Source organism: Tympanuchus pallidicinctus, unplaced genomic scaffold (assembly GCF_026119805.1).
Source record: "Tympanuchus pallidicinctus isolate F22 unplaced genomic scaffold, pur_lepc_1.0 scaffold11, whole genome shotgun sequence".
NCBI classification, from domain to species: Eukaryota; Metazoa; Chordata; class Aves; order Galliformes; family Phasianidae; genus Tympanuchus; species Tympanuchus pallidicinctus.
Window position 1 is genome coordinate 21365460 of NW_026294627.1, and position 12287 is coordinate 21377746.

The 12287-nt window shown below is 42.6% G+C and overlaps 1 protein-coding gene across 1 annotated transcript; it reads left to right on the plus strand.

Moving 5' to 3' along the window:
• Positions 1-4036: 4036 nt before the first annotated feature.
• On the plus strand, positions 4037-9689 carry CCNA1 (cyclin A1). The gene is made up of 9 exons (XM_052671029.1): positions 4037-4275; positions 4399-4538; positions 5236-5479; positions 5692-5816; positions 6397-6620; positions 7400-7604; positions 8219-8332; positions 8944-9077; positions 9416-9689. Exons 2-9 carry the CDS (start codon positions 4416-4418, stop codon positions 9465-9467), a joined length of 1221 nt encoding a protein of 406 aa, XP_052526989.1. The 5' UTR covers positions 4037-4275; positions 4399-4415; the 3' UTR covers positions 9468-9689.
• The last annotated feature ends 2598 nt before the right edge of the window (positions 9690-12287 follow it).

The window sequence follows — 12287 nt, forward strand, 5'->3', positions numbered from 1 at the left end:
GTCAGAAGCAGCTGAGTAACAGATGCTGCGAATACGGGAACCATAAGTTAGGGGTCTGATAAAGAAAGCACCAAGCATACAGCAAGGCATTTTAGCATGCACTTCAGTAAGCTCAGGTGGAAAAGCCTATGGATTGCAGTCAGGTAGTTATTGAGCAGAGAGTCTTGAACAATCCCAAAGAGTTTGTTCCCAAATTATGCAGAGCCATTTCAAGGTTCTGCCAAAGTTATGAGTGTTCTGTGTTGTTCTGAAATGAAAAGCAGGTTTGAGATATTAATGCTGTGTGAAGGACATTCATTTAAAACATGCACAGCACTGAAGTATGCTGTTTGCTGTTTCTAGGTACAGCAAAGCTTGTAGAGGATACAGTAAGGACAGAAAGAATGTTTGATTTTAAGTTCAGTATTTTCCTTACACATGGAGCACTAAGAGGAGGTATAGTTTAACAGAAATTTAATTTTATGATTGTTTTGATATCAAAAGTCCTCACTGTTTTGTCCTTCTGGGGAGAACAGTGAGTAACTGCAACGCTGCTGGGCAACCTATGCTGCCACAAAGCTATGGGCAGCAGCCCCTGTCTGCTGTGAGGCAGCCCCAAAGCCACAATGTTTGAGGCTGCATTTGTCACCTGTCTGTGCTATCTGGTTCAGGTACATTTTTGGGGTCTTCAGATCATTCTGCTGATACCCCTGGAGTGCACGACACTGGGGCTAGGGTAATTGTGATTCCAGTAGGAAAGGCATTTAAATTTCAGAAGCTTTCAGAAGCTTACAGAAGATTGCTTCATGTACTGTTTAGTGGAGATAATGCTAGAAAGAGAAAGTAATCTTATGTCATTCTGGATGCTGGGAACCCTGAGTAGTGCAGGAAGCACCAGCCAGACCTCTCTGCTCAGTGTGACAGCTCATGTGCTGTAGAACCCATCTGTAGAAAGTTTTGCTGACATTTTGGTTTAGATTTTACAGAATTTTCTTAGAAGACAAAAACCTGTATTCATCATTTCTACAGTTGAACAACATGTGACAACTTGTTGCTGCTCTTCCAGATAAAGGCAAGGCCATGCAGTTGGTGCTGTCGCCAGCACCAAGTGGGACCTGCTCACAAGCTGTGCTACCATCACCTGTTCACTGGACCTGCAGAGCACGTTACCAAAGGACAGGCTGTATGTGCAGCCACCCAGATCAGCGCAAATACGGACTTTGTGCTGAAAGAGGTGGCACCAGCATTGCTACCTCCCTGATGCTGGTACCTCATCTGGATGGAATGAGTCTCCTACATCATCCCCTTAATGTTTAAATTTTAATATTTTACTTTCGTGTATCTAATTTTCATTCTTCACAAAGAAGATTTTGCAACCACCAGCCAGTATTGATTTAAGGTCAGAAGAGTAGCATCAGCTACTTTGAATATAATTAGAGACTGAAATCAGAGTTCTGATTCTTCTGAATTAGAATAGCATTGCTAAACTGTAAAGTGAGCAAAAAGTTTTGCTTTGATGGAAAAAATCCTCTTTTGTCTTCCTTTATTGCCAAAAGGCACGACTGCACTTTTTTCCCCTCCAGCCATAAAATGCACACATTTCAGAAGCCCTTTGTTTAAAAATGTTATTAAAACTGAAAATTTTAATTAACATGTGGAATATTTACACATTCAAAAATGGTTTTTAATTAACATCCACTTTCTTAGACTATAATAAAGTCCTACACATTTTCTAGCATAGATTTTAATATATATTTTTAGCAATCTCATCTAAACAAATGAGATAAAGAGTATTTGAAGTTGTGCTTAAGCACAACACTTAATTTCAGAGGCTGGCAGCTAGGCTGTTTTTTATTTTTTCAGAAATTAATACTTTGCATGGAACTGCTTAAATAAGTGTCCCAGAGTGAAGACCTGGGGTTTACACAAGAAGATGACATGAAGGAACGAGGAGACAGACGTACCATATCTGACCTTTACTTGCCCATGCCCATAGCAGCGACAGCTCTATCGTGATACCTGCTTATAACCCTGCCACTGCAAAGACACGGAGCTCCTTCTGTCAAAAAGAGAAAGTAATGTTTCACTGTCAACATTACAAACACAAGTGACGTTTTTCATCTTGAGATGTATCATTTAATTCATACAGTAAATTCATTTGGGAAAGAGAGAGGAGAGGGGAGGGGAGGGGAGTCAATGGAAAGGAAAGGGAAAGGGAAGTCAATTTAAAAAACATGAGAAACAAGGGAAGAAAAAAACATAGACCTTAATACAGCTTGGATGACAAGAACTGTGAAAAACAGATACGGCTTTGCTTGATGGATGCAAAATTTTTATCTGAGCTCCTTCATTTTAATTATCTTGGAGAACATCTCTCAAAGCAGAGATGCTCCTGACAACAACCTCTCTGACTTGATCTTACAGATCTGCAAAAGGGGAAATCCCACAGACTTCCCATGCTATCTCTTCTGGGGCACCACATTTATGATGCCTAACCTAAACTTCATGGTGTAAAGCCCTTATGCTGCTTGCTCTTGCCATTGGAAACGAAAAGGTTAATTCCTTTTGTACTCTCTACTGACTTCCAGAGGGCTCATGTACCACTCAAGACATATTCCTGCTTGTTTACAATAGACAACCATCAACATGGTGACTCATTATCCACTGGAGGTTCTGTGAAAACTCTCTGCTGCTTCTTTGAGCTACTGCCTATCCAGTGGGTCCTCATCCTGCACACTGCAAGCAGACACTCTCTATAGCCTTGCAGTCATCTTTCCTCAGGAGCATCCCACTTTTCTAGTAGGACATTCTTCCAGTTTGTCAAGTTTCTTTCTGAAACCAAGTCTTGTTCCCTATCATATCCACAGCCCTTCTCAGCACCATCAGTGCTTCATTATAAGTGCTCTGTGTTGTTATCTGTATCACTGATGAAAATCCTCAATGATCCTGGATAAACTGCAGCTTAATTTCTCTCACACAGCTCTGAGTGTCCATTCTGTACAGCTGAGAGCTGCTCCCATCTACAGCTTCACACCAGTTTTGCAGCAGTCCTCTTAGACTTCATCAGATACAGTGTCACGAGAATCAAATCCAAATAACCATAGAATGGCCTGGGTTGAAAAGGACCTTAAAGATCAACTAGTTTCAACCCCCTCTGCCACGGGCAGGATTGCCAACCACTAGATCAGGCAAATAAAACCTTTTTTTTTCCCCCTCATTTTCCTTTATTAAAGATGGAGAGTCAAATTCTTTGGACCTCATCTGTTCCTGTAAAGCTGTTGTCACTGTCATACATTCTAAATGTTTAGTTCTTAGTGATTAATTATTTGTTCACAGAACTCTAATGGGAACTCAAGGTAACCTCTCTTGATTCCTGGCTCACTCTGCCATCTCCTTTTGAGACGGGCACCTCGTGGCATTCCTCTTATAACTTGGTAACCTGCCAGAGCTCACAAAGAGATGGAGCAGATCTGCCCAAGTCCTCTAACAGCACCAAGCAAAAACGACCTGCTTCCTTCACACCAGGTTGCTCATTATTTAGAGACCTTTTTATGGTCTTTCTAGAGGTAGCATCCTCACCACTGCTGACCTCCTCAGTGGAAACCAAAGCCAGAAGACACAGAATGCTTCTGTGGGCTCAGTGCTCTTTGAAACACGCTAGCCCTTCCCTGGCCTTTTTCTCTGTTTGCCTTGTAATCGCGGATCTCTTGTTATTATTCTCAGCATTGCCTGTATCTTGTTTGGTCTTCGTTCCTTCTGCCCGCTCCCACTTCCCACACATCCCTCTTGCTTTTGCCAATCCCTCTAGCTTCCCCTCTCACTACAAACAACTTATCTCTGGGACAAACTCATCCCGTTATTCGTATTTCTGCCTTAAAACCACTCTGCTTTTGCCCTATCTAACGGGTCCTTCGGGGTTCAAAAACCGAGAAACCGCCGCGGGCCGCCACCCGCCGCGGGGCTGAGGCGGCTCAGACCACCACCGGCCCCAGCGGACAGGGCGCGGGGCGGGCTTGCAGTTCCCCGCCCCGCCCCGCGCCCAGCTCGGCCCGCGTTGGCCCCTGCTCGGCTTGCCCGGCCCCGGCGGGGTCTCCACAGCGACTCGAGGCCGCTTGGGTTACTAGGGCGGCGGCGGCGCGAGTGCTTGAGGCCCCGGCCTCCAACTGGCCACGGCCAACAGCCACCGCCGCCGCGCCCATAGGCCGCCGCCTATATAGGGAGCGGCGGGTGGCTGCGGCGAGCGGCTGGGCGCTGGGAGGAGCAGGGCGGCAGCCTCTGTCGCGACCTCTGAGGCAGGTGCGGGGCTCCGTAAGCGGGTACTTTATGGTCGGTTTTTAATTTGCAATTTTTTTTAAAAACAATTTGTGTTTTTTTTTTTTTTTTTTTTTTTTTTTTTTTTTTTTTTTTTTCCTCCGGAAGGTGCCGAACTCGTGGCGATGCGCCGCAGGGGGGAGACGAGCCAGGCGGGGCGGCGGGAGGCTCTCCCCGCTGCGCCCTGCGGCGGGCGGACCGTGCTGGGAGTACTGGTGGAGAACGGGCAGCAGCGGCCCGGCGCCCAGGTAAGCCTCGGAGAGCCTCTCCGAGCCGTGGAATCGGGGGATGCCGTGCCGGCCGTGTTCCCCTGGAAGGAAAGGGAGACTTTGCGAGGTTTTCCCCAAGCTTTTACCTTCTGGACTCGTCCTGGGGCTGGCTGAGAGAAAGCAGCTCTGCACTGGCTTACAGGACGTTGCTCGGCTGTGTGTGCCTGCGGACTGCTTGGTTTTGGCGATGTGAAGCCCGTAGCTCAGCCAGCTGTAGATGATGGGGAGGATTGTATCCTAAGTTGAAGTCTCATGGATTGTGGTGCTTAAGTTCAGAAGTTCAAAGTTGCTTTGTAACTCAAAATGCTCTTTGCCTTTAAGTCTGTGGCAGCACCTGAATACTTCCTTTCATCATCTTGACTTGCTGTAGCACCTGCTCCATGCCAGCCGGATGGAGCCAGGCAGTGTCCTTACCTTATTTTCTGTGGGAGTGAGTCTGCTCTCTTGGTTACTGATTTCTACTGCCTGTCACCTCCTGTAAGGTCTCTGTTGCAGCAGCAAGCAGTACTTCCTAAGCACCAGCTGTAGCTGCTGGCTTTCCCAGCAAACTTGTATTTATTTGCCATTAACCAAGGAAAGTGATATGCTTTTCTAAAACAATGATACTAAAACAAATGATACTGTTGTTTTCCTTTTGAATTGTCTTGCCTCAAGATCACGATGTGTTCTGTTTCAGAATACTGCTATTACCAGACGCTTATCTGGCTCTGAGAATACCTTCCCTGAAGCTGGAAAAGATGAAGTATCCAACTGTGTGGTCAGTACTACATCAAAACAGGACTTTACTATCTACATTGATGAACCAGAAGAGAAAGAAAACCACAGCTGCCAAGAGGATGAAGAACTGGAATCAAGCCTGTGTGAACTGGATACTAGTGCAATGACATCCAGTATTCACCTACTGTTGGATCTGAGTACAGGTAACTCCTGTTAACGTTCATATAGTATCACAGGTGCTTGTAATGTTGTTATGAATCATGCTGGCAGTGACCTAGTGAGTAGTTTATCTTAAAATAATTACTACTTCATGATAACTTTAATTGAATCAGTGTGATGCACAGCACTTCTATGCTAGAAATGGCCAGAGATTGTGAAGAGACTAAATGTCTTTCTGGCTTCTCTTTCATGTTAGGATCTCCCATGCTAGTGGACACATCCTTCCGGTGCCAGCCTGAGGATCAGATGGGAGATCCTATAACTCTAATGACTGTGGGAGAGTATGCAGAAGACATTCATCAGTACCTTCGAGAAGCTGAAGTGAGTGTCTTCTAACAAATGCAAAGATGTGTGGGATCTTCCTGATAGGCTGCAATACTGCAGAGTCTGATAGGCTGCCACACAGTAACTCTGGGCTGTCACTGAATAAAGCCATCACTGGAGCTCAGTTCTTAGGAATCTTCTAGACAGTGATAAGTTATTTCAGGCATCACTCCACATCCTGGAAATGGGATGTGAGAAGATTATTGCAAAATACTAATGCAGTTCAATTGGACCTCGCTGGCTGTTCTGCTGTAGTAGATTTTTAATTTATTTTTTTAAATATCAAAGCAGTGAAGTGCAGTCTTCCAGTAAGAGGGTAGGAGAAATCTGATGCATAATAAAAACTTCCCAATTCAGGGAGCATCCTTTGCTCTTATGCTACGAACATGGTAGTAGCATGTCTCTTCAGTCTTTCTAGAGATACTGGTGAACTCTAATTAGAGTTACTCCCAAACTAGCTACTGAAAGTGAAGCTTCTCATGCTTCTTCAGGCGCAAATATAAAAAAAAGTCAGTTCAGCCATCAGTGGTTGTCTTTGGGGTAAGCATTCTGATCTTTAAGTTCTCTTTCCAAACAGGTGAAATACAGGCCCAAGCCCTACTACATGAGGAAGCAACCAGATATCACAACAGAAATGCGTGCCATCTTAGTAGACTGGCTGGTGGAAGTAGGGGAAGAATATAAACTTCGAACAGAGACACTGTACTTGGCGGTGAACTACCTGGACAGGTTCCTCTCTTGTATGTCTGTTCTCAGAGGGAAACTGCAGCTTGTAGGAACAGCGGCAATTCTTCTGGCTGCGTGAGTGTTTATCTCATGAAATCTTAGTGAGCAAAACGTACTTTTGGACTGTCTTTTAACTTAATTTGAAGGACTTAAGCTTGCAGTGGTAGGTAGCTTTTCATGCTGTCCTAAGATGGTGCCCCATCCCTGCAGGCTTTCAAGGTAAGGCTGGATCAGGCCCTGGGCAACCTGATCTAGCTGTGCGTGTCCCTGCTTATTGCAAGGACATTGAACTAGATGATCTTTAAAGGTCCCTTCTAACTCTGAGGAGTCTATGATTCTGGGATTAGCTTCTTGACAAGTGCTTCTTAGCACTTGCAAAATTTGGCATTTAATATTCTTTACTGAGGGAACTGTAGAGGGAAAACTTTGTAACCATAACACCAGAAGCAAAAACAATGCTGCATTAAGCCGCTAGCTCACGGTAGATTAAAAGTTGCAATCTGCAATTAAGCTTAAACTGCTTTAAATAGACAGGGTATCAAGCAAAGCCTAGGAGTGCATGGATTTTTGTCTGGAGTGCATGATGTTGCTGAAACTTTCTCTTCAGGAGTTTTCGTATTAGTCAAGCATGCTAATATGAGTGTATGCCTGTCTAGGCTGATGACTTAGAAGTATCTTTGCCTTCCCACCAATTTGATCTTCAAGTCTCTCCTATACTGGAGAAAGATTAAAATAAGACCTCTAAGCCAGTCTTACAAATGTCACATGCTCACCTTGAGACAGGCCCAGCAGAAAGTTCTGTTACTCTAGCTTTTAAGCTGACAGATACGGCTTTTCTATTTTTTTTTTCCCAGGAAATATGAAGAAATCTACCCACCAGAAGCAGATGAGTTTGTGTATATAACAGATGATACATACACAAAGAGGCAGTTGCTAAGAATGGAACACCTGCTTCTCAAGGTCTTGGCTTTTGACCTCACAGTGCCAACTATCAACCAGTTCCTACTTCAGTACATTCACAGGCATGGAGTCTGTTTCAAGACAGAGAATTTTGCAAGGGTATGAACTACCATTCTCTTAAAGTAGCTGCTTTGTAGGCTACTACCATCAGAATGCAGGCTTTTGTGCTTCATTATTTCTGGATAGATGTCTGGGAATACTGAGCTTAGACTGTCTGGTCAACTAGACTATCTTGGCAGCAAGGTGGTAGGAGTCCATTCTTCAGCTGTGTGTGTATAGGAAGCCTGACCTGGACATGATGATTCATCATGTTGCTGCACAGTGACACAGCATATTCCCACAGGACTGCCTGGGGAAACAGTACTTCAAAATGGTGTCAGTCAAGCTTATAACAAAAGCTCTGACTTGCTGCTTAGATCAAAAAGTGTAAGATTTGTACAGTGCTTATTCAAACGGCCTAGATTTGTTTCTTAGGTGCTCATTTAGCTCAGGTCTCTAAGTGAGGTTCATCTATGTGAGCAGAATCCTGCTGGACAATGCTGAAAGTTCTGTAAGATCAACAGAACTGGAATACTACCCAGCAGATGTGTAACTCATGTTTCTTACGTAGAAATGAGGACCAGCGACCAATTGAACTGCTCAGTATATTGGCATGGTTCTACCTGATAGAGCCACTCTGTTTAAAAGACTTGTGCTTTGTTTTTTTGTTTAAGTATCTTGCAGAGCTGAGTCTCCTTGAAGCGGATCCTTTTCTGAAGTACCTTCCTTCACAAACTGCTGCAGCAGCCTACTGTCTAGCAAACTATACAGTGAACAGGTCATTCTGGGTAAGAATAACTGCATTCTGATGTTTAGCTCCAGCTCTTTATAACTGGAGAACTGCTGAGAGGTAGGAGTGGCTTCAAATCATGTTATTGTAAAGGCTGACATGCCACGATGAGCAGCTCTTCCCAAGCTAATGAGGCTACATAATTAACAAATGTTAAATTAATCTGAATTATCTTGCCATCTCCCTGAAATAGGAAGGACCTTTTTGTCTTCACTTGTGTCAAGTGTGCACTGCAGGCCTTGTCAGTAGGTAGTCTCAAGCTTCTTCCCTAGATAGAATTCAGGGGCTTTTTGGGAGGGGAAGGGAGAACTGAATGTGACTACACTGAGTGGCAGCTGTAATACAAATCTTGATAGGCCTGTCAGGTATCTGTGCTTTAGCAGGAAGCAGAATCCAGAAGAAACATAATGAGTGCAGTGTACTTAGAGCAGAAGGAGATTCTTCTCAGACCTGACATCAAGCAAGACTCATAGTAAAACTGATGGCAGGATGCACTTGAATCCTTTTCAGAAATCTGGAGTGAGAACTGGCATAATGAAAATAGTTCCTGCTTCTATAGAAAATGCATCTTACCTAAAGTAGAAAAACTTTTTTTTCCTCTCTTACCAGCCAGAAACACTTGCTGCATTCACTGGATATTCATTAAGTGAGATTGTGCCTTGCCTGACTGACCTGCATAAGACATGCCTTGATGCTCCACATTGCCAACTGCAAGCAATTAAGGAGAAGTATAAACAGTCTAAGTAAGTAACCAAGAAGCTAGTATTTCCTTACTTGTAGGTTGTAGGCACAGGATGATTCTGGTTGAGCAACTTTGGTTGTAATTCTTATAGTTCATTAATTTCTTATACTGGACAGCTTTTGTTGCTGACATTGGAGCCTTCCTCAGCATCTTGAGGGGAAAAACTCTCCTGGACAGGAAAGTAGTTAACTCATAGATATACAAATATAGTGGATCCCAGTTCTATTGCAGTACTGCATGATAGCTTCTTTCCTACTGTGCTTCATCAGAAGGGCCCTTAAAGTACATTTACATTTGTCAACTAAGCTAGTAGTTTCATTGGTTGCATTTCTATTCCAGGTACCTGCAGGTATCTCTTCTGGAGCCCCCAGCAGTTCTTCCTCTACACTAGAGATGGTGGATCCTGGACTTAGGTTTATTTTTGTCTTGATGAACAAAGCTATGGTCTAACATCTCATAGAGCACTGCAGGTCATGTGCCTGTAACCACGGTGATGAGAACAGTTTTTAGCAAGTATTTTTTTTTAATTAGATGCCTTTTTAAAAAAAGGATATTTGACTATAGCTCTTAATATAATTGACAGCACTTTTAATAAATGTCTTATTACACTTTCTCTGAGTCTTCTGATTCCAGTTAATATATGCAGTAATGGTGGATGGGAAGGTTTTCTTACAAAATCACTGGGATGGGCCTTTAATCGAGCTGCAATGGATCAAGTGATAATCCTCCAATCCCATACTGTTGACTGTTTCTTTTTCATCTAAGACAAGCTGATGTGCCCATGAGCAGAACCTACTTTATGCAACTTGTGTGTGTATGCAAAAACAAGTCTGTGAATATTGATGACTGTCAATGCTCAAGTGAAAATTCAATTCCCATTACAGTGCAGTAAAGCAGCATTTTCTCTGGGGCAATGGATGAAAGGGAAGCTGTGACTTTAGCAGAAGGGGGCAGGCAATGGGTGGGAAGCTTTCCTTGCAAGTTCTTAACTATCTCATCCTGAGCTCCTGCACTGTGTTGTACCCCTCAACTCTTCACACAGGAGTATATAATGAGCGCCCCAACCTAAAAGCAAGAGCACCAAAGAAGAGCACTTATCTTGCATACTTTTAAAGCATAACTTCTCTTCAAAGTAGTAGAAAAGCAAGTAATTGATAAGGTTAGTTAAAAGAGCAGCTTGTCTGGAGCATTCTCTTCATGTTTTAAAAAAAAAAACACTAACGAAATACTGTAATACTACTCAAGGCTCATTTCTTCTAGGAAAAAATAATCTGAACAGGGCATTATGTGTCATAGCAAGAATATGTTTAATGCTTGACATTAACATGCAGTTCAACAGAAGTCCTGCACTTAGTTTAATTACTAGGTAACAAGCCTATTGCTTTATAAAACCTGATCATACCAGTGTCTGTGTCATGAAGCTTTTAGCTTTAAGTGTTTCCCTTCCTTTAGTATGCACACAAAAATTTTCTCCTGCCTCCTCCGTTTGTAGGCTCATGAATCCTGCTAGGGCTGCAGACCATTGTACATCTCCAAAACAGGGTAATAACTAATTTACTCAAAATAACCTGCAAGGCAGGGGAGCATTCAGTTTTCAGCCTGCCCTATGAAGTTTTTAGGTTCACTCCAAATGCTTTCTAGTCAAGTGCATGCATCTCATTGAATGGCAGATGTGACCAGGTATCTCTTACTTATTACGTCTCTGGTACGTGCTTTATGATGGGAGTTAAGACTATCAACTGTTTTACTGCAGTAAATTTCACAGCTTATGGGTGAATGAATGTCTTAAAGGTGGGCTATGAACTACACCTATGCATTCAGGCAAATCCTTCAAAGTAGGTGGCTGAGAACAATGACCAGAGGCAGTGATGTCTAGCTACAGCATGGAGTGGAGATTTCCTTGATTCATTGTTTCATAATGGAAAAATAAGTGTACTGAATAGTCTTTTAAAGTCTACCAGCTATGAGAACTGGCTTTTTAATGGTGTTTCAGGCTGAATATGAACTATCCTGAAACCCCGTGTTAATAAGCCTTATTCCCCTTGTGAGGTACTGGGGCTTACTGAATTGCAAGTGCTATAGGGCTGAGTATTTTGGAAGCAGTAATGAATGCCTCAAGTGTGAAATTGTTTTCCTAGTGCTCTAGCAGTTTGCAGGTATTCATACAGTCATATCAGCATAACAATGAGGAAGAGGTGAGTTTTGATCTTATGAATTCTGTTACCACATTCATGTCTTCGTGGGCCAACAGATTTGGTGCATCTAGTGCAATAGAGCTGAATTTCCCATGTGATTTATCTGAACGTTTTACCATGTGGTGCCTTCCTAGAGGCCAAGCTTTCCTTTGGTTTTTCTTTTCAGATTTTATGTAGTTACAGGAAAGGTACCATAATTGCATTTGATTTCCCTGAATATTTAATTATCTGATTAAAACAAGACAAAACACACTATGATCTCTGAAACACACTGTGCTGTACCTCATTGGCTTTTTTGATATTTTTTTCTGTGATGCTTTTGCAGCTGCTTTAGTAGCTGAAGTGCTTCCATTTTTTATTTATTTTTGTTTTTATTGAAAGGCTAAAGGAGGCAAATTATTAAAAACAAACAGCAAAAGGTAGTTGAGGTGAAGAATCCCATAATTCCGTAATGTGTGTATGAGGTATGGGGAATTTGTGGGGCAGAAGAAACTGATCTCCATTATCACCTGTGATGTGAGGCTAACAGTGTCATTTTGAAGGTTCTTCTTCTATTTTCATTTTTTCAGCTTTGAATTTATCTGGCTCAGAGCAGGTACAGTTCTTATTCTTGTACAAGTGAGCCTTCTAAGGTGAAAGCTGGATGCTGTCTCCTTTCATTCATGTATGTCATAGCATTTAACCCTGTCCTGCCTCTCCTCTGAAGCTTGTGTTTAAGAAAAGCATAATAGCTGTTTCTGTTGGGCATCCTATGGTGATGAAGGTGGCATAATGCTGCTTTAGTAATAATTAAATATATGTGTATAATAATATATATATAATATACTTAAATACAGATGCAAAACATTTAATAATGCTTAAAACATATCATAAACGAGTGTACAGAAATCTGTACTCCTAAGGAGGGAGATAAAAGCAACCCAGAAAGAAAGTCTGTGTTGATGCAATACTTCTGCGATGCACAAAACTGAGACCTGTGAAGATCACAGCTGTGTGTTAGGTTTGAAACAAACAGA